This window comes from Xenopus laevis, chromosome 1L (assembly GCF_017654675.1).
Source record: "Xenopus laevis strain J_2021 chromosome 1L, Xenopus_laevis_v10.1, whole genome shotgun sequence".
In the NCBI taxonomy this organism is placed as follows: domain Eukaryota; kingdom Metazoa; phylum Chordata; class Amphibia; order Anura; family Pipidae; genus Xenopus; species Xenopus laevis.
In genome coordinates this window covers 158,120,917-158,143,603 of record NC_054371.1, presented here as the reverse complement: position 1 = coordinate 158,143,603, position 22,687 = coordinate 158,120,917, and the positions used below count along the sequence as shown (strand labels likewise).

The window sequence follows — 22,687 nt, the reverse complement described above, 5'->3', positions numbered from 1 at the left end:
GAAATAAAAAGGCAGGTATACAATATACAATAAATAATCAGGAACACAAACTTACTTTATTAATTGTTTTCATGTTTCTTTATACAAAATAAGCAAATGTGAAGCTTAAAAGCCTCTTAAACTTATAGTACAGCAAAATGGGTGTCTCGTCCTAACCTCTCTTCTTCCACTTAGTTATCCTGATTTTGTTTTTTTGTTAAAAAAAAAGGCCATTTAAATATAGATTGTAGAATTTCACATTTTTATCAGGTTCATTGGGATTCCATTAAGCCATTGACAGGAAGCGTTTCAATGTTGAAATAGATCACTAGATGGCACCCTAAAACAGTACTGCAGTTTTATATCTCTCATTGAGGTAATGTATCAACTGAACCAGAGAACTTGATTTAGGAAGTCAGTGTTAATGACAGCTGAGGATTTAATCGATACAAAAAACTTGAAGTAAGCTCAGTGGACAGAAAATGCAATCCTTTCAGCTGGTCCCGTGTTTTCTTACACATAGGAAAGCACACAGTATGGAAATAGTAACAGTTCCACCTAAACACAATAAACAGAACTTTCTGCTGTAGTATGATAATTATGGGAACTGCTTCCAAAAGAACATAAATATTGTTAAAGCTCAGAGAGAGGACTAAATTAATGACTTAGAAATGGTTGAACATTTGAATAGAAAATACCCTTTTAAATGGACGGCAGGCAGAGTTAAGGACATGTCTGGAATGAATGCTTCCCTGTTGATTCTAACATAGTCTTGAGCTTAGACACAAAACCCCTGTAACCATTTATTATTATCATTCTTAAAAATACATGTTCAATGTGAAATAAATACAAAATATTTGAACTCGATTGTTCTAGTGTTTACTGAAATGCGTTTGGGTTTCTGGTTCAGAAAACTGTACTCATGGTATCATGTAGAGCTTGTTGTTTTATGTTTGCTCTTGGTTCACTTGGAAAAGCAGTCAGCACATCGATTGTCTCTCCTTTGGAGAATTGGTGCACGTTCCTCAGTGGCCACTTAAAACTGATATCACAAAAGCATTTGTTTGTTGAACAGCATCAGACTGAAAATCTTCTTATTTAAAAAGCCTTTATTTCAGCTTAGGGCATCACAGCAACGTTTCAGGCCATGCGGCCTTTTATAAAGCTTAATAAAAGGCTGCATGGCCTGAAATGTTGCTGTGATGCCCTAAGCTGAAATAAAGGCTTTTTAAATAAGAAGATTTTCAGTCTGGTGCTGTTCAACAAAATAAATGCTCTTGGTTCACAAGCAGGGTAGGGAGGCAGCTTCATTATAAATAATCATGGAGGTGAGTTTTGGTTTTGACGCCATGTTGGTCCCTTTGATCTTCCCTCTTTCCAACAGCCGGACTTGTGGCTCCAGTGCTACAGGATAAGGAGAGCTTGTACGGATTCTTATTTGAAATTTATCTTCTGCTGTCATAGAAATGGCTTTTGGTTTAGTGTCATTCTTGGTTTTGGTTATTGATCACCCCAGATTGCCCACTCCTACATTGATTCAGCTGTTGCTCAGCAAGGAGAAAATGTACAACACAACTGAATCATTTTCAAGGTTGGTTGAGCCTGTCTGTTTGAATCAGGCGTTCAAGCACCCAGTTACTGAGTGGAGAGTAGAAGGAAAGAGAGAAGGAAGGTAGACTTCTGGTCAACTAAAGTCCAGTCCAGTCAATAAGTGTCTTTTATTACCATACAGTAGCTTCATTAATGTCAGGGTTCTGATGGGGTAGAGGACCACTAAAGCCACTATTGTTGGACATAGAAAAGGGAGGACTAGGACCACCACTGAAGACTTCACCAGAAATGGAATGGAGGGAGCCAGTCATACCCGGCTCAGGACTGGGAGTGTCAGGATGGGAAATCATGTCCGCATATCTTTGGTTTTCCGAAGGGTGGTGTCCAGAAAGCTGAGATTCTAAAGGACCTAAAGGAGTTGAACCAGGTCCAGAATTCTGTAGGTAGCTAGAGTCTGCTGGGGACTGTGTCTGGGAAGATGGTGGTCCATGAGGAAAAAAGTCATAATTTCCACTTCCATAATAATCTCCTTGATAATCTAAATAAAAAGAAAAATAATATAACAGTCAGGAACAATGTGAGTCATGCTGACATGAGCATTAATGTATGTCGAATCACAGCAATACAATGACAAATCCAAATAGTTATTTTGGTAACGTCTCTTATCAGCCAGCATTACCAGAGCACATTAATATCAATTGACAAAAAAAAGGCCATTTACAGTTATTCCTGCTGGTTGTCTGGGCAGTCAGTGACAATTAACCTCTATTATCTTAATAGGCACTGATGCTCTTAGGGAGGAATGTCTTTGTCTTTTCTCACTCTTCTTTACGTAACCCTCATAGTTAAATTAAACACAGAAGTTCTCCACACTGCCTTAGTTCGCTATGAATGCATCTAATCCTCTTCCGGGTTACCGCTTTCCCAACATCAATCAATTATTTCATATAGTAAGAGGGGAGCACTCCAAGGTAGCAATATGCTGTGAATATATTTATTAAGGACTACTACACAACATGTTTCAGGTCTTACATACCCCTTTTTACATACATATTGAATACATACATACTAACATACACTTAAAAAATGAAATGTAAGACCAGAAACATGTTGTGTAGTAGTCCTCCTCTTGCTATATGAAATGATTGATTGATGTTGGGAAAGCGGTAACCCGGAAGAGGATTACTATATGAAGTAACCCTCATAGTCTAACTATGGATCTAGCATGATTGCCAAAGTCACCCGTTTACAAGGCTGGTTAAAACATATATATGTTTTTTTTTTCTTTTTAACAGGAGGCGGTGTAAATGAGCTCTCTGCTACGGTTGCCAAAAGGAGACAATAAAACTTGCATAGTTAAAAGGGAGAGAAAAAAATTAAAGAGACATTTAAGAAAATTAAAAATCCTTAAAAAGTCCAAAACTTGTTTTGCATTAATTAATAAACAAGACAGAGAATGTGAGAAAATATTTTTAAAACTGCAAGGAAAAAACCTTGAAAAAGATGAAATGGAAGATTTTAGGTGAGAAGTCAATGTGCTTCAGGGAAAGTCTAGTTTACTTATTCAGTGCTTGCACTAATGACTCACATATAATGAGGGGGGCAAAGAACTAATATGTGTCCTAATTCTCAGCAGTATATATTCTCTGTTTATATCTAGCTTCAATACTAAAGTAACAAATGTGAACCTGATAGCACTGAAATTGGACTTGTAAGTAAATTTAAACAATTTAAAATCTTGTCATAAGATGTCTATAATGTCTATAACCTATAGACACAGAAATTAACTAAAAAAAATCTGCTTTTCAGAGTAAAGGTTAGAGTTTGATAAAGTTGCCATTTTTCTAGTAAAATGAAGTAGCCTGTCCCCATAGCACCAGGCCATCTAGAGTCAATGTACTTCTGCTCTAATTAATGGTAAATAATAAGCCAACCATACAAATAAATCACACAGGCAGCAGAATAAAACCCATTTGTAAGTGTGGCAAAGCATTAAGTGTGCAGGGGTTGGAGGGAGGGAGGAGCGATTACAAGGATGCAGGAGGGAGCAGATGGGAAAATAATTACTTTTTTCAAAATGTTTTTCCTCATTTGAAAAAAAAAATCTTTTTACAATCAGAGATAAAAATAGGGATAGCTTTACAATGATTACATATATAGAGAGAGAGAGATATTATACATATATATAGATATATATTTTTTAATGCCCAAGAGTCCAAGAGTAAAATAAATTACCAACAATGTCCTTTTACTTGTGAAAGCTGACGACAAAGTAACATAACACTGTCTGAAAGAATACACTGATTACTCTAGTATCTTTTTAATTGAATTTGTAACTAAATCACCTATAGAAGAAGGAATAAAGCGGTTTATTTGGGTTCCTTTGTTTCCCCTTTTGCTCCAAATGAGAAAGGACTGATTCTGTAATCTCTTGACACACAGATCTATTGAGGGCACTGAATGCACAGTTCTTGGTAAACACACATCCCCATTCACACGGCTCAAAGACACAAGACACATCCAACTTGTAACAGATCACAAAGGCAAGGGAGAAGGGGGTGCCTGTGTGTGTGTGTCTATGTTTTTGTCTATGTATGTGCAAGGAGCAAATATTGAGAAGGAGAGCAACCAGAGGAGCCAAATGTATGCAGGTTTATAGACTCCTGAACATGTAAATGATATACACCCAAGGCTGGAGATTTCTACTAGTCAATTAATCTGACTGATTTATGAGTAATTGCTTAGTTTGCATGAAAATGAATCAATGTTGGGTGCCATAGAAATCCCTTTGGTTGATCACAAAGATATAGGCAAGCAGAAGTTCAAGTTTCAGCACAGACTAACATACAGGAATCATGGTAATTGCAGCAGTGAAAGGTTATCCTGGATGATATTCCAGCCCAATGCACCCAGCCCCAAGATGGACAGTGTTTATGTTCTTGGCCCAGAAGCTGCTCCTTTGATTGATATTTATAGTGTATTGGACATTTTCCGCATGACATTTGCAGCTGCTGTTTTCCTGAACTGAAAGATGGGGAATAAAGCAGCAGGAAAACATAAAAAGACATATAGGTAAAACAACACTTTAATCCTTCTGTCCAGACATAATGTAAGTGACAACAGCATCGTGGATAAATATAAAAGGAGAAGGAGACCAGCACTGGGTACATGAAACTTGCAAGGTGGCCATGAAAAGGGAGAGAAGAGGCAAGGAGTGGAAAGGGAGAATCTGCTACCGCTGCATGTCATTGCATCCCTGAATATTATTAATGTCTGGGTTTTCAGGGGGCACATGACACAAATGATAATTGTAATGGGTAAATTGTGAATCGGAGGAAAGAGAAAACAAACAGAGAAAGGCAGGGCACCCTGCTCTCTTCCAATCACCCTCCATATGTTCTAGGAATGTGAAGGTAATTGGAACAACTGTTGTCTGAATAAGGTACAAAGAAAGCAGCTGTGGTATTGTCCCCTGCAACACTACAGAGGGTGGCGGGGAGTGGAGGGAGTGCGAGGGGGGGGCAAGCTCTTACATCTTTCCTTCACAATGCCCTCTCTTTCTTACTTTCTACTGCAGCAGAGTGCGAAGTTTGGAGAGGCAATGAAGGAAACCTTTAAGGAGGTGAGGGGAAGGCAAGGGAGGAGGTGGTGGTTAGAGGATTGAGAGGGTAAAGGAGATTAAAGAGACCTCGGGAAGAAACCTCGTGAAAAATCTCTCACTGAGGCTTTGCAATCGTTTAATCTTTAAAATACCTTTTGGCTTTCTGATAAACCTCATTTTGAGATACAGAAAATAAATCCAATCGCCGTGGCCATTCTTACATATACACATTGCAGGTCAGCACAGGGCACAGCCCTTATTTCCACAGACTTAAAATCTCTGACTTTGCTTAAGTTATCCTTTACTAACAGCGGGACCCAGGAAGTATTTCTAACTATGATATAAAATGGGATTATTATAGGATATAAAAGGGACAGGGGCAGAATATGTAACTGAGCAAGCATATGCTGAAATTGTGTGTTATTGTATATATATATATATATATATAATACACAAAAGCAATGAATATCTTGTAGAGAGAGAGAGAGAGAGAGAGAGAGAGAGAGAGAGAGAGAGCTTGTAGCTGCCTCTATGCATAGAAAACCAGTGTATATAAAAAGTAAAACAAACAACAGCACCAAGGGTCTTTTTGTGTCAAAAAAAGTGTCTGTTTATAATCTTGGTCCCAAAGCAACTGAAGGGGCTGCTGCCCCTATTGTAATGCTCCTGTGTGCTAAAAAGTTGAATGGCTTAGGTCCAACATGTGGACCTTTGCAGGACTGAGATTTAGAATAGGCACAATTCAATTGTAACTTAAGGTATACAAAGGCCCAAAAAGTCCCCCCGTGGGTCCAATAAATAGTGACTGTCTATGACATCTTACAGCAGCCCCTCTGTCATTTACCACAATCTACAGATTGCCAGTTCAGGGCTGGACCCATGGCAGCTGATGACCTACAGATTCATATATTCAAGGTGATTTAAATGGACTACTGATTAAATGGTTACTACCATGGCATTTTTTTTTCATTTTCTATATACAGTGTACATGTTTAAATACCATTGTGTTGTTTCTGTTGCAAACCAATTTAGTTTTCATTAAAATTAACCTACCATCAATTTAAATGGTGAAGTTTATGACATTTATTGGGAGGTATGCAACGAGCTAACAAAGAAACATACAGACAAAATTTACCCTTGTGTGATGTGTGAATGTGATAGGAAGTTAGGATGTAAGCTCCACTGGGACAGGGGTTAGTGTAAATGCTATATAATCTTTGTAAAGAGAAGCGGCATATAAATAAAGGATAATCATAACTGGCAAAGACCTATATCATGGTGTAAAAAACTTAACAAGTGTTAGATTTACTAAAGTTTTAAGATAAACGAGAGATGTCAAATAAATAAGCTTATCTATAGGAAGCTTGCGAGGCCTGCAATCATTTTCCAGTAGGAGCTTCTAGTTCAAAAATAAGCTTCCTGCTGGAAGTGGTATTTTAGTAATGCCAAGAAAACCAAACTGTGAAGGTCCACTGCAAAATTAATGGATGGACTGAAATAACCTAGTGGGTAGAGAAACCAATTTCTAACCTAATAAATACAAGTTACAAATTTATAAAGGGTGACTGTATAAAGGAAAATCCACCCCAACCATGAAGAACGCTCCGATATTGTATTGTATGTGGGAGAATTAACTTCAACTACAACTTATCATTTATAAGGATACTTACAAGGTTTATTTTTGAGACATAAGATTATATATGACTTTGTGGGTCAGTAAGTAATATAATGACTTTTCGTATTATATGCTTAAGATGCAAGGCCATAGTCCTTTGGGATGTAACAATTCATTGCAGCACACTCATTAAATCACTCTATTACGTTAGTTCGAATATCGAGGGTTAATTAACTGTATATAATTTTTAATAACAATGATTTTTTTGGTCCCTGTGTAGTTGGCTTATTGGGACAGTGACACTTCCACATTTATCATCTAAACCTTTTATAGGCTGACTAGTGGTAATATTATGTTTTGTGCCCCCTGCCACATTGTTTACAAACAATTAGCTTTACAATAAGGATTTAAAACGTTATCTGTTCTATTATAAACACAAGATCTGTGAGGGCTGTGAAAGTGAACTGTTGCACCTTGCTGTGAATTACCTCCGTAGTAGCTGTAAGGCCCAGAGTTCAGGATGTCAGACTCATCCAGCCTTCCTCCCAGGGGTCGCATACGCCTTGGACTCCTGAAAAAAGCATGCCTCCTGGCCCCCAAAGCGCTGAGCTGCTTCATCCTCCTTTCTTTGGATCTTCGGTTTTGGAACCAAACCTGTTACACAAAATGAAGAATAGGTGAGTATGACTGCCAGCGATGCTCTATCATCATCCACAAAAAGTATGTTTAAACAAACTTAAGCCCTGCTAATACTATAAAAAATGAATATTAGCCATTTGTTCAGTACTGAATACAGTAGAAGCTTGTATGGATTCATGTCAAGTTGCAGTTATCAGTTATGACCATCACGATTGTAAAGCATTGTTGAATATCAACAAAAGAGAAATATATTTTATTTTCAATAAAGAATCAGTGACAAACTGTTGTGGGTAAATTACAAAGTGCCATACTATGCGTTCGGTAGAAAAGAAAAATAGAGGCAGCATATTTGCTTGCCCTATGTGTGAGAGCTTAACAAATAATTTTAAAAATAATATATATGAGAAATGCCCATGCTTTATGACAGTAGAAAGGTAGGAGCTAAGAGGTTTTAAATGCTGGGGATTGCAAAAAGTATTGACGCACAAACTGTTCTTTTCAGGCTTCTGCATGGACAGAATGAGCAGGTATGGTATTAAACTGTATAACATCTGACAGCCAAGTCATGTCTATTAGAGTGGATGAGTGAGGCATACACTGCAGGGACAATGAGTCTGACAAACAGGGACTTCTGAGCAAAATATAAAGAAAAGGTGTGACTGATTTAACAGAGGATAATGTTCTGCAGAGCGGTTGAAGCACATAGTACTTTTCTTTATAATAACAGGGAATGGTGTCACACATGTTGACACAAGAAGAAGAGGGTGATGGAATAGCAGCACGTCTCATTTCTGCCTTGAGTCCTATTAACATTGTATTACTTTGCAGCTTTATCGGTTATTCACATGTATTCCCCATTTCGCTCACACACCCATTCTATCCCATTTTCTGACAATTATTTCTCTGAGAAAAATGAGCAAATGTCAATATGAAGGTAACATGACACATCTTGTTAAGTGCAATATTGCACAGTTTGAGGGCAAATGCCATCTGTAGGAAATGACACCATGGAACTGTTGTTTCATGTACAGTCATACAGCAACTTTCTACTAAAGTAGGAATGCACCTAATCCACTATTTTCAGATTTGGTCAAACCCAGATCCTTAGGGAAAGATCTAGCAGAATACTCAACTGAATCAGAAACCTAATTGTATGACAAAAAGTCAAAGGATTTTAAGGATTCAGTTTGGCCAGGCATGTGAATTTGGCTGAATCCTGCTGAAAAAGGCTGACTACCTAACCAAATCCTGGATTCAATGCATCCCAAGCCTTAAGCCACTTTCATTAAAGGTACTTATGTCAATATGCACTCTCTCCACTACTGTATAGTTGCTCTGGCCACCGCTCATTTCTTCCTGCCTTCTGAATCAGGTGCTGTTGTGTCTATTAATGCAGAGAAACCACCTGACCAGACGGTAACTCCAGGATACCCACAGAACCCTGCGCCAATTGTCATATCATAGTTGCACTAAAATAATAGGGCGCACACTTCACTTACATGCTGAGAACCAGAATTCGAAATATTTGGCACTATTTGTAATATAGTGAATAAAGTACATCCTATTGTAAAATATAAGAATATTATAAGATACAGAGGAGTTCCATAACCATGTAAAAACATGAGGCCGAAGGTCAATTGCTTTTATACACGTTATGGAACTCTGAGGTGACTTTTAATATCCTCATATTTTGCAACAGGCGGTACTTTATTTATTATAATACACAAGTTTCAGTGAGTCCTGTGACAGAAATGACATCAGAACTCACCGTTTATAACTGATGACATCAGAACTCACCGTTTATAAGGATATAATTTCCTGTATATGTGTATATAATTTACAGTCTGGTCCCATAGGGAAATTACCAGACTGTAGATTATATACACATATACAGGAAATTCATGGCTCTTGTGTATTACACACATGTTTATGAAGATAAAGTTTGCAGGATATTCATGGCTCTTGTGTATTATATACACATAGAGCACACTTGAAGAAAATGTCAGAGGCATGCAGTTCTGAAAATATATCCAATCCAGATCATCAGTCCTATTTTCAAAATTCATACTTTCATAAATTAAAGATCAGACTCAGGGAGGCAAACCTTCAATACCCTAAAAATACCCATAAGTCCTTTAACGATGACAATGTGGGGCAATTGTCTTATGTAGCACATCCCCTATAACTATGGATAGATCTACAGCTTCCTACATCTAACCACAATTATCCCTTTGATTTACATTAGGGGCCAGTGTTCCTAATACCACCAGAAATATTTTACAGCTTGTTCCCTTAAAAAAAAACCTGCCCTAGAATTTTTTTATTTTATGAAATGTTGACTTTTATAAATCTACACAGAGGGATGGCAGCTTTCGCTTTCACATCATTTAGTTTAAATGTGTCATGGTAGAAATTAACCATGGCCCATCTAGAAAAGAACCTCAATTAAATGACAGGTATGCAATTGAAATAAAAAAAACAACAAGCAGAGGCTGATATTCTGAGCCTATTTGCAATTGTTTTTCATTTTTTATTATTTGTGATTTTTGAGTTATTTAGGTTTTTATTCAGCAGCTCTCCGGTTTGCAATTTCAGCAATACGGAGCATTTGTTTTTCACATGGGGTCAGTGACCCCCATTTGAAAACTGGAAAGAGTCAGAAAAAGAAGGCAAATAATTTGAAAAACTATAAAAAATAAATAATGAAAGCCAATTGAAAAGTTGCTTAAAATTAGAAATTCTATAACGTACTAAAATTGAAATTAAAGGTGAACCACCCCTTTTAATTACAGAAAATAAGACCCACAAAAATTGTATGCAATTATTTGTCTTGTATTTAATATAGCTGGTTTTATTGTCTGCCCCTAACATATTCTAATAGAAAAGTTGATTAATAACACCATGTCCCTACAGAAACTGATTTGCCTTTGTTGGCTGTTGTTGTCTTTGTTAAAAAACATACACAAGTAAAATATGCATGAGAGGACTTAATGAGATATACTCTGTGAATATGTATCCACTGTGACTTTACCAGGCATCACGTTGCTAATTTTGCTATTAGAAAATCCTTGGACATGAACATCACACTAAAAAGATTGTTCTTCTGGGTAATAATTAATAAAACTGTTGCATAAGTGTGTTGTTTTATGAATAAAACAATCACAACACCTTCTCAGGAGGATGCTTAGTTTATATGCTATTATTTAATAAAGCCAAGCACATCCATTATAGTATTTTAATGATTTCTGGACCGTTATGTACATTGTTCTATTTGCATCTTTGAATGAAATGTCATTTGAACTTTATATAGTAGACATCGTGCCTGCTTAAGTTATAGGGAAATAAAATCATGCTAATATATTAGCGTTGAATAACGTAGAAGGCTTTTTGTTGAGACATATAAATATATACAGGTATGGGACCTGTTATCCAGAATGCTTGGGACCTGGGGTTTTCTGTAATTTGGATCTCCATACTTTAAGTCTACTAGAAAATCATATAAACATTAAATAAACCCAATAGACTGGTTTTGCATCCAATAAGAATAAATTATAACTTAGTTTGGATCAAGTACAAGGTACTGTTTTATTATTACATAGAAAAAGGAAATCATTTTTAAAAATTTGGATTATTTGATTATAATGGAGTCTATGGGATACAGCCTTTCAGTAATTCGGAGCTATCTGTCTAATGGGTTTCTGGATAACGGAACCCATACCTATATATATATATATATATATATATATATATATATATATATATATATATATATATATACACTCACACACACTCCTTCAGGTCAGGGAATGTAAATTAAAATGTTCATTTTAACTTCCCCTAGGCCAAAAAACTCTTGTAGCTGATGTATTAAATTCATTCTTTTTGAGTTGGGGTTATATGATATTTATCAGAAAAAAACAACATTTAATATTCTAGGATTTATTTTTCAAGCATTTTTTCACTTTCTGTTTTACGAAAAACCACAAGATATTCTTGAGTCCTTAAATTATCGGACTATTTGATAGTTCATGATTTTCTAGGAAAATATTCTGCAGACCTGTCTTTGGATAGAAAGAGGCAATCACAAGCTCACAGAGTGGAACTGTGATGGAATTTGAAAACCCCCATAGGTCTACATCTCATCTCTTGAATTTGGTTCCTGTCATACAGATCCACCCCTAAAATGAGGGATTACTGTGAATTTTGGAAGAATTCTTACTGGGATAAGCCGAGAAAGAACGAACATGAAAACCATCAAACATGAAAACCACTTCATCAAAAGCATCATATCCTGTACAAGCCCCTCTAAAGAGCTTATAGGATCCGGATTACAACTCTTTCAGGGGGATGAATGGAGACCCCCTGCCTGAAAGACAAGGGAAGGACCTCACTCTTTTGCTAGAGAAATAAGGATTAAAAAACACCAATCTTTACCACTGAAGCAATGTGAATAACAGGGGAGGGCTCACGGGATTTGTTTTAAGAGCAGAATCAAAATTGGGACAGAAGCCAAATATAAAGAAAGGTAAAAATGATAATAAAAAGATAAAGAAGAAAAAGCAATGTTTCAGTTTTGTAAAGATCTCTTTTGGGGTTCTGAAAGCAAGTTGAATTTAAAATGCATAAGAACATTTTCTATTGTACACGTGTTACTGATATATCTTGTCCGAGTTCTAAGCACCTATACTAATGCATCTTTAAACACGTATTTTCTTATTAAGTGATCCTTTTATCTACAAACAAAAAATTATATTAGAAATAACAGAGAAAGAAAAAGCAAAGTGATATACACACTTCAAAAACAAGGGAAAAAAACATTGTTATGTGATCCAAATAAAATAACTCTTAGGATCAAAATTCAAGATGTGAATTTTGTATGTACCCCATTATCAACAGTGTGGGCAGTGTTTAGCATGAGGTGAAAATCCCTGTTACTGTTGCCCATTCATATGCATAGAGAAAAAAGATAGTGGTCTAAGGTTTAGGTACCCTCTATTCAGGTAACACATCCTGGAAAAGTCAAATTGCTGCCCAGCATATATAAAAAAATGTCATAGAATTCAGGTTTTAACATTGGACATGCATGACACAGAAGGACATTAACCCTTGGCATAAAAAAGTTAAGGGCTACCCCTAAATCTAGCTTCAGTAAAGAGCTACTCCCAGAATCATACACAATTATTACCTTCCTAAAACAGGAGAAAAAAGTACAGCAAAGCTGTCCAGTAGAGACCGTCCAAGTATTTTAGTTAAAACCTAAGCCAAAGAAAAGAATCTGATCTGCACTGTGTTTTAGGAAGAAAACACAATAAAGATAAATTAATCCGATATAAATAACTTCCAAAGCATGATTTAGTACTCACTGCCACTACACAGACCCAAGTCTCTTGGTTGTTGAGCTTGCTGAGCTTTGGTCATACTCTGAGTCCCCCCTAGGTTGTGATTGGCATGTTAAGAACGGATGGAAAACACATACTTTAAAATAATGCTCTGCACTAGTGATGGGCGAATTTGGGGCGTTTCGCCGAAAAATTTGTGAATTTTGAGGCGGTTTTGCAAACATATTCGCTGGCGGCAAATCGTGGGAATTCGCCCATCACTACTCTGCACGACACAAGTAACTAGATGTCAGTTTTAACCTTGTGCAATGGTCAATATAGGATACAAAACAGCAGGATTCTTACTCTATGAACAAACTAGCAGTGACAATATAATAAAATCATAAAGGAATATCTAATTCTATTTAGTCACAGACTAAATAACCAAGTTGTGCACTGTATCAAATAAGTTCACATAAGATCTGGTTATCCCTTGAGAACTACAGGCATGTATATGGGGTCATTGGGTAATAAAGAATGATTGGTTTTGTATGATTTGGCCCTGCACATGCCTGATCAAATCACTTAGAAGTAGCATTTCGGCCTGAAGGGCACTTAACATGCTGGGATGAAATAATCTGGACATACCAGAAATCCATTAAAGAATAGAACAGAGAAATACAATATAATTCTGTTACCTGAATCACCCGCATGTTTAGCCCTGTTTCCTGAGCTAGCTGTTCCCGAATATGCCTGGTGGGCTTAGGAGTGGCAGCAAAAGCAGCCTTAAGGGTCTCCAGTTGCTTGGCCTTAATAGTCGTCCGTGGTCCCCTTCTTTTAGTACCAGAGTTCTGTTCTTCATTCTCATTGTTAGTCGTTTCTTTGTCTGAAGATGTGGAGTGGTCTGTCTCTTTGCTCTCATCCTTTATGGGGTCTTGGAGGTCTGGAGACAAACTTCTGTCTGTGCAAGAAGACACTGAAAAAGCAAAAACAAAGTCCTTATTATACTTTCTTATGTACACTGATCATTGATCAAATGATAAATCAATTGAGTATGGGTTAACATTTGCTTTGAACAAGACATGTCTAAAAAATAAACAAAAAAGTGTTTCAACCAAAGCAAAATGAAAAGAAGTTATAGTTCTCTTAAAATGCCACACAAACCCATGAGTGAAATTACATAACACTTGTTTGTTAAGTGTGCTTTGTTTTGCATCTGAACCCCACATCTTAAAGCACAAATATGTTTAAGCCAAACATATTAAGCAATATTGCTCTGAAGTGTGTGTTCAGATCAAGATGGTGATAAGTCATACAATCATTTGTTTCAGAACAACACAAGCTAAAAGTCAAGCTGGTGATAAGTCATACAACCATTTGTTTCAGAACAACACAAGCTAAAAGTCAAGCTATCAGAGGACTTGCCTGGTTCTCAATTACTGCATTTATGGTAATGCAAGAGTCTGGGAACCCCAGCCTATAAAAATGTCATAAATCAGGACCCCAGTCACTGTTACTACTCCCTGTATCACCCTATTGTTTTCTACTCTAATGGAACATGAAGGGTGTAATCCAACAACAGGACAGAGGACTGGATCCCGACATAAACACACATATAAAGCGTTGTGTGCTGTTGCATATTGTTATACAATGTAATTGTGGATTTTTATTTGGCAACTCACAACGATCTATAATTAAGTACTAAATTTTTTTTCTTTGCAAATATGATCCAATACCTTTTCAACTTTGTATTACAATCAAACATAATTGCCAATGCATTAAAGGGTCAGTAAAAACAGGAAATGAAAATGTCATAAACAAATTTACATTTAAAGTTCCCTTTGAAAATACATATATTATTTAAAATACTTGTCTTGTGAACATAAGAGTGAACATAAGAGACTGTGGGACAATAAAATAAATGTCCAAATACAGAAGAACTGATAAAAATACTGCAACAAAAAGCAGGACTACTTCTTAAAAGAAAATATGGTTATGTGTACATCACAAATATAATACGTTGGCTCAAATAAGTAATATTTTTTGTTTCACTGGACCTGTGAAACTGGTAAAAGATAACTGGTGCATACAGTATTTCAGATTCACACAGATAAATGAAAGGTTAATGATATAGAAGGTGTCTGAGTGAAAACACTAATTTGCTTCTTCAATCTTTTAGAATACATTTTGAGCAACATCTTCACTTTAAAAACTCACAGACAGCCCAGGTTCCTAGAGTCAACATGTTTATCAAATGCAATATATGTTGGTAGCTGTATGTGGTGTAATATGCCATCAATTTTTAAATCTTCCCCACTGTAATGGCGCTAATCTGCCAAAAGACCATAACCAGTCTCATAAAAAAGACAAAGTGTACTAATTATGCAACAGATAAATCATTGCTCACTAAAAAGTTAAAAACAAAAATGCTCCATCTCCCAAAAAACAACTAGAAAACACAGCTATGCTATAATTTCTCAGCTACATTATATTAATGTTCTTAATAATAACTCAACAGAAAACAAGAAGAAATAAGGAATGCAAAACTATTACAAGAAAATTCAAACAAAGTGCTGGGGTAAGACACAATTGGAATATCTCATTAGCACCCAAACCAACCCACCCAAGTGGATCCACACAATTCGATACTTGATATATTGACTTGTTTTTCTCTATTTGCATTCATATTCCCTTTTTACAGCAGTCTTGTGTTTCAAGGTTACCCGAATTTTGGATATTAACATCTCACTATATGGTTTATTTTCAGTTTGAATATCTGAACTCAGATATTGGTGAAACAAACAGTGACATTGCATAAAATCAAATCAGCTCATCATTTAAAGACATGGCTTTGTTACACTGCTGGGAACTCAGTTCAAACCCAAGGGGTTACATTTAACTCCTACGGGGGTATAACAATATAGGAAGCAGACTGGAGACATTGCCACTTTTTGTGGGGTTTTTGCCCTGGTTATTACCTTCCTGCTCTACAGTCAGGGGTGCTCCACCAATAAGGCAAGTTGAGACATTCGCCTCAGGCGGCAGCGCCCCCCCCTGGTTGCCAGGGGCAGCATAAATGCCGCTCGTGGTAACTAAGAGACGAATTTCAGTTTTTCAACCCGGAAATTCGGCTCTTCTAGTGCAGAGAGCGCAACTGGACCGCCCACTAACCTCTCCTGCGCTGAAAGGTGAGTGCCATGGGGAGGGGTGGGGGCAGCAAAATGAAGGCTGCCTCAGGCGGCAAAATGGACAGGATCGCCCCTGTCTACAGTAACACAGGGCCCTGTCACATGGGTTAAGTGGTATTTTCTAGTGGCAGGGGCAATGTCAATATAATATGAATAAGTACAAGACCAATAAAACAAAGAGTTGCCTTGATAAATGTGTTTTGGATGTGTAAGGTGTTAATGGCACTGAATTTAAAAGGGCTAAGGGTTCAAGCAATTTTGTATCACTCAAGGGACAACTAATGCTTTGGTCTCTGAATTGATTTACGTATGTCTATGTATATAGGTCACTTTCACCACACATTATAGGAGCAAACTCATTTAGAATGTATTAGACGCTTAACTAGTTTAGGATGCCCCTACGCTCCCGCCACTAATTCCCGCCTTCTAAGGACGTACAGTCACATGCCACAGGTTCTCTTTCGGGCCGGGCGCAACGTCGTCACGTCATACGCAGTTGCAAACAGTTGTTGACGCAATAAGGAACTTGGAACTTAGTAGTATAAAGCTAACAATAGCAATTTATTAAAAGCATCCAATAAAAGAAAATGTTGGTCTCATTATTATTATTATTATAGGGCGTTCCCTGCCCCACACAATGTAATGTTCTGTATTGGTAAATTCTTTGTGGATTTGTGAAAGCACAATGAGCCATATGCAAACCGGACTGGCAATCTGTGTGTTCCTGCAAATGCCAAAGGGGCTGCTGTATGGTTCCATAGAAAGTCACCATATAGTGGGCTGGTAGGAGGCTGTTTGGGCCTCTGTACTTGGAATGGCAGGGCCTATTTTGACTCCCAGTCCAGGCCTGTGCAAACTGTAACCACTACTCAGAGTACACGAGCCCAGTATGTTAGTCTTGTTTTGAAAAATGACGTGAGTTGTTCATCGTGTAGTTGCCAGCTGTCATTAAACTACAATTACCAGCATGCACTACTTCGAAAAATAATAGCTAGGAGAATGGCTGCCCGTATAACAACTACATTTCTTAGGAAACCAATCATTGGCTGTATGTTCCTAGTCAATGCAGAGGCTATGGATTTGGGGATCTGGGATGGAAGCACTTATTTGGAAAAATAAGTAAAAAAAAGGCTCACCAATGTGTGGGTCATTGTTGCCTTTACAACCCTGATAATAGTGAAATGAACTGGGACTCAAGGAACAGTGAAGGGAATGTAATTTAGTTATATACAGGGCATGGGTTAATTATGCCAATTACAAGGGAAAGCCCCTGCAGGTACACAATTGATAAATATTGTTTTACAGTAAGCCATGTAATGCAACAATAAAAGGAATCCACCACCCGACCATGTTCTGCTTTTCATTGATCTGTCAGTCAACATCAGTTTCTCAGTATGGAAGGTGAAGAAGATGAGGCACAGACTGCTGCTTTCATTGGTGACTGCTTTTGGACTGGTTGGTCAACAAAAGCAGGTGTGTCTGGCACATTAACTACTCTCAGGCGTCTGCTTATAGCCCCACCCCCGACTGGTTGGAGGTTATGACGGCATGACTGGGGTGTAGTGAATCCCAGGGATCTGAGTGAGATTAGCTAATCTGCCATTTATTCTGATGATTGTCTGAATTGACCCATCTAAATACAACTGATGCATCTGTGCTCTCATCAGATTCAAAAGAAAGGGCTTGTTTGAATCTTTCTCTTGAGCAGAGATCCTGGCAATGGCAGCATTGGTTACCTCATACCTGTAGTAAAACCATTTGATGTTGCTGCTGCAGTTGAGAGTGATTGCCCTCCTGCACTAGTGCACTCACCTGAGTTGAGGCTGCTTTCCTTCAGACTGCTGACACTGGTATAATCCTCTTTGCAGACAAATTTGTTTTCATCTATGATGTAGAGTTCCTCGCCTGTTGAGAGCTGCTTATTGCACACCATGCAGGTGAAACAGTTCAGGTGAAACACTTTATTCCTCGCTTTCCTGACCAAGTCACTTGGAGAGATCCCCAGGGAGCATCCTGCACATTTTGTACCAAATCTCCTGCGCAAAACATAAAAAAAACCAAATATGTAGTCAGTGCAGTAATGGACATTGGGACCCAATATAAGTAATAGGTGCCCTGCATAGGTAAATTTGGGAGATGCAAAAATACTACAGTGCACAACAAGCCTTATAGAATAGATGTTCGGTGAATGGAAGGCCCGTGCTCAGAGAACAATCAATGCATTTAGCGGTACTCATTAATTACCTGGCGCACCCCACATTGACACACAAGATTTATGAAGGGTAACCCAACCTCTAACATGCTTCAGTGCTTAGAAAATAAACGTAGTCTCGGTGGTGCCTCAATTGGGACTACAATGGCAAGGAAACACCAACAGAATGCTGTTCCATTCCCTTTGTTTCTCATAGAAACAGTATCATTACGGTTATCCGTGCCTCTAAAAACGGAACCCCGAAACCTTATAAAGTGACACAATTTTTAAGTTACAAACAAAAGGCTTCTACTTAATTGCATATAATTGCATGTATGTATATGTAGTGAACTACAGGGGGCAAGCCGGTTATTAGATAATGGATTTCTATCCTTTGCGCTTTAGCAACAATGGAAATATATATTTTTTTACAATTGTAAAAATGCGCATTATTACCGATTATTTCGATGGATATTTCATTCATTTCTACAACATCGTAGTTTGCGGTGTCTAAATTGTATCTATCACTTTTAAATTATTCCACCAAAGAAAACGAATCATTCTAACACCTAAATGCGCAAATCAAATGATTGCCCGCAATTGTTCTTGAACTGTATATTCTGAAAACGGTGTTTATTTTATTTATTTTTAAATTAACATTGTATGAAACACACGATTTTTTTTTTGTTCAGTTCCTGTATTTCAAGGTTTAAACATAATAAAAGGTGCATGGGGCATGGGGATGACAGATCAGTGGGGAGTTGATAAAGGAAAAAAAATCTATTAAATCAGAAGCTTCATTTGAAGAAAAAACAGCAGATTAATGTTCCTTGTGAATTCTATTTAGCGATTCTGCAAAGCGAAGCTGTAGGACCTGCTGAAATGTCTCCCGATATGTGCTGGGCGCAATTTATTGGTGCACAAATCATACCCTGGTATCCACAAACCATATATCCTGCTTGGATAAAACAAACGCTTGAAGATTTTTTTGTATGAAAAAAAGCTTTTCTATTTAGGGTGAAAGGAAAAACTTAAAACGGCGATATTGGTTTATAATTACGGGTTCTCTAAACAACACGATGCAACGGACAGTGGATTATGCCAATACAAAGTAAACACATTGTCAAATATTTCTCTACAGTTTTACAACTAGGGAGGATGTGCCAGACTGTAACTGTGGTGTTTGTTTCTATCATAAAATGTTTACACACTTTGTAAAAACACTGTGAGAAAAAAAAAAGATGTGTGTATACAAACATATACATAATTGATGTATTTTTTGGGGGTCATTTTAGAGAACACAATGAATACAATCTAAAACCCGTTGAATGGACAATGTTCCTGTTTGTTTTCTCGGTTTGGGTAGGGTTTTATGTGGCCAAAGCTTTCATTGGGGATGTTCATGCCACGCATCCAGTGACTTTGATTTAGTGACTGTATTAGAGGTCATAAGTCATGCCTGCCTTATCCAACAAAATAATTAGCTCACCTGCACCTTATCAAAAATCATTAAATGCTCCTAAAGAGTTTGCACATTAGATGGGAGGAGCTATTCATGGGCCGGAAAGTTACATTAAGGACATTTTTATGGGAGATCACATTATTAACCTCATCACTGCCCGACTTGCAAAAAAACAAAACAAAAAAACATCCACTGTGCCCATCAGCCAATAAAACAATATAATTCGTTTTCTGTTGCATAAAAAAAGGGGGAATTAAACTGTCTCATTTACATGAAGAGATTTAGAACAATTACATATGTAAGCAAGTAGAATTTCGGATTTAACATGACAAAAGCCGGCTGCTTAATGGAAACCAGTGTCCCAGTCCCTGTTTTTACTGGTAACTCCTCTGCAATCAGGGGCTCTGATAAATGGAACACTGTCGCTCTATTTTAATATGGATACCCCATTGTTCTATGCCTGGAGACTCTTCAGTTAATGTGTAAATGGCATTGATGTGCAATGAGAATATGTTTTTCCTGAATTCAAGTAGTACTTCAAGTACTAGTATATTAAATATATATATATATATATATATATATATATATATATATATATATATATATATATATATATATATATATATATATATATAGATATATAGATATATACTTACACTGTGGGTGTGGGTCACAGGGGTGTGAGTATTTAAATGTTTGATAAGTCTTAGGGTGTTTTATCTTGATAAAGGTCCCAGAGGTGGAACGAAACTTCGATTAAATAGAAACAGACTATATATATATATATATATATATATATATATATATATATATATATATATATATATATATATATATATATATATATATATATATATTTGCTAACAAGCTAATAATATTCCGGATATTCTTTAGAGCAGACTGAAGATCTTTTTGAAGCTGGAGAAATAACATAGAAGTCTTAGTTCAGAGTACATTGGGACATCTCTAAATGCTCAGGAAAATGTACAAATAAGGCGTAAACGGAAACATTTGCACTAAACTATATATATATATATATATATATATATATATATATATATATAGATATATATATATATATGGGCCTCTATGCACTGAAGGTCATTATTTTCCCATTTTTAAACTGTAATTTTACCTTTTATCTAACTGATTCATGTTGGTTTCTATTGCAATTTTTATGAGCGGATTGTTAGAATATTCCGTGGGAAAACATCTTTTATATGTGTTATTACCACTGGGAATAAAAGAGCAGGTACTTGCAGTGCATTGTGGGTGAAACAATGCATTGTGGGCCCCTACATACACTTATGGATGTCTGAGTTTGATACTTTATCCCCCTGACCTTAATATATGGTGTTAATATTGATTAAGATGCCTTTTAAGATTGGTAATTAGGGTGATAATATCGTTTGGGGATAATTCCTCCCCAAGTGATATTAACACCAAACATGTTCAATGAGATGCTAGTTTTTTTTTTTTTTAATGTCAGATAGATATATCATATAGCTGGACCATAGACTCTGCTGGGGCTCGTTTGTTCCTTTTATACACACTACCCAGAACAATGTATTTCCTATGTTGATGAATGATGATGATACACTGAAGTGTCTGGATCAGTTAATTATCGTTGGTTCCACTAAATTGCCATTTAAGATGTTAAAATAACCATTTTGACCCAAATAAAACATTGGGGTTTTTTAGCAACTGCTTATTCTAAACTGACACCCAAAGTAGAATATCATTGTGTCTCACTGCTCTTCATATGTATATTACCCCATCGTGGATACCAGCGTAGCCGCTGGGATAGAAGTAGGCTCCCCAATACTTGATTCTACAAATGTAATGTAGATATGCTCTAGATCTAATGTAATCTTGATGTGCTCCCCTATACTAAGCTTTCTAATAGCGGTTACATCTAGCTTGTTCTGTTATTGCATCCCAGAGCGATTATTAATACTAAAGTGGCACAAGCAGAAGTATATTTTTGTGAAAATTTGATTGGAAACTTTATGAATCCAAGTTCCACATTTTTTTTCTGGTATATTAAATACTCTGCGCCCCTTGGCACGAAAGCGTCTGAGAGGGTGGTGATGACTGGCATGGGGGATTGATAATCATAAATTGCCCCTTGGGATACAATAGGGTATAATCTGCTGCTGGTCGGCTGATAGATCCCATGTCCAACCAGTTGCACTTGGGGGTATGCGCAAAATATAAAATAAATGGGCAGCCTAAGCCGTTGAATTTTCCTTGAAGGATGATACACTCCAGGGCACCGGGTACTTACCTGAAGAAGTCAGTTTTGCAGTAGAGTTTACTGTCCCTGGAGAAGCACTTTTCGGTCAGATTGCACTTGCACTCACAGCACTGCACACATTTGACATGCCAGGCTCTGTCCAGGACATTAAGGAGAAATCGGTCCAAGATGGGCCTCTCACACCCAGCGCAATGGGCCATCATGATTGAAGCAAACACCGGCAGCAGAAGCCCACTCCAGTGAAATCCTCATAGACCCTCAACCAAACACCCAAAAGTGTGAATTCAGTCCCAGCCCTGTTCGCAAGGGTCCCTGGCACAGTCCAAGGGGGGCGCCTGGTATTGTCTCTGTGGATAGTTCAGATGACAGGTGCCCAGTATTATGTTTTATTCCCACATGCTCCACGTTCCGCTGATCCCAAAAAACACAGGCTGCTTGGGGTGTCCTTCTTCTGTATCCTAGATGTCACTTTCTCCCGTTCCACCTCTGTGCCCCATAATCGGCTCTGAGTGCCAAGTTTAGCAATTCGCGCATCCTTATTCAGATTTGGTGACGTCCCCAGCAACGTCGGAAAGCCATCTGCCAATCAGAGCGCAGTAGCTATGGTTACCGGTTAATTTATAGCTGGTTGGAGAATGGTCCTTGGCAGGGCTAAGGCTTGGAGGAGAGATGCTGCTAAGAGTTCATTCTGGTTACAAAGTAGAGGGTATTTCTCATTGAGCCCCCGAATGCTTTGAAACAATATTTAGGCATTTTAGCAGCATTTAATAAGAGGAGGAGTACATTTGCAACATGCAGCACGTTAAAAGGACAAAAGCGTTCCTCTTAGCATGTCTTTAGCCTCTGTTGTGGAAACATACACCATACACAGCCTTTCCATCAAGTG

General features: G+C 37.4%; 1 protein-coding gene and 1 long non-coding RNA gene across 2 annotated transcripts; one reads left to right on the top strand and one right to left on the bottom strand.

Annotated features, from left to right (window-relative positions):
• Positions 1-37: 37 nt before the first annotated feature.
• lhx5.L (LIM homeobox 5 L homeolog) lies at positions 38-22,687 on the bottom strand. Its single transcript, XM_018260797.2, has 5 exons — positions 21,832-22,687; positions 17,704-17,927; positions 13,402-13,679; positions 7,235-7,400; positions 38-2,068 (listed from the first exon to the last, which is right to left on the bottom strand). Exons 1-5 carry the CDS (start codon positions 22,002-22,004, stop codon positions 1,701-1,703), a joined length of 1,209 nt encoding a protein of 402 aa, XP_018116286.1. The 5' UTR covers positions 22,005-22,687; the 3' UTR covers positions 38-1,700.
• LOC108715548 lies at positions 7,330-12,228 on the top strand. The gene is made up of 3 exons (XR_001935528.2): positions 7,330-7,423; positions 7,888-7,912; positions 11,556-12,228. It is a non-coding gene; the product is annotated as an uncharacterized LOC108715548 (long non-coding RNA).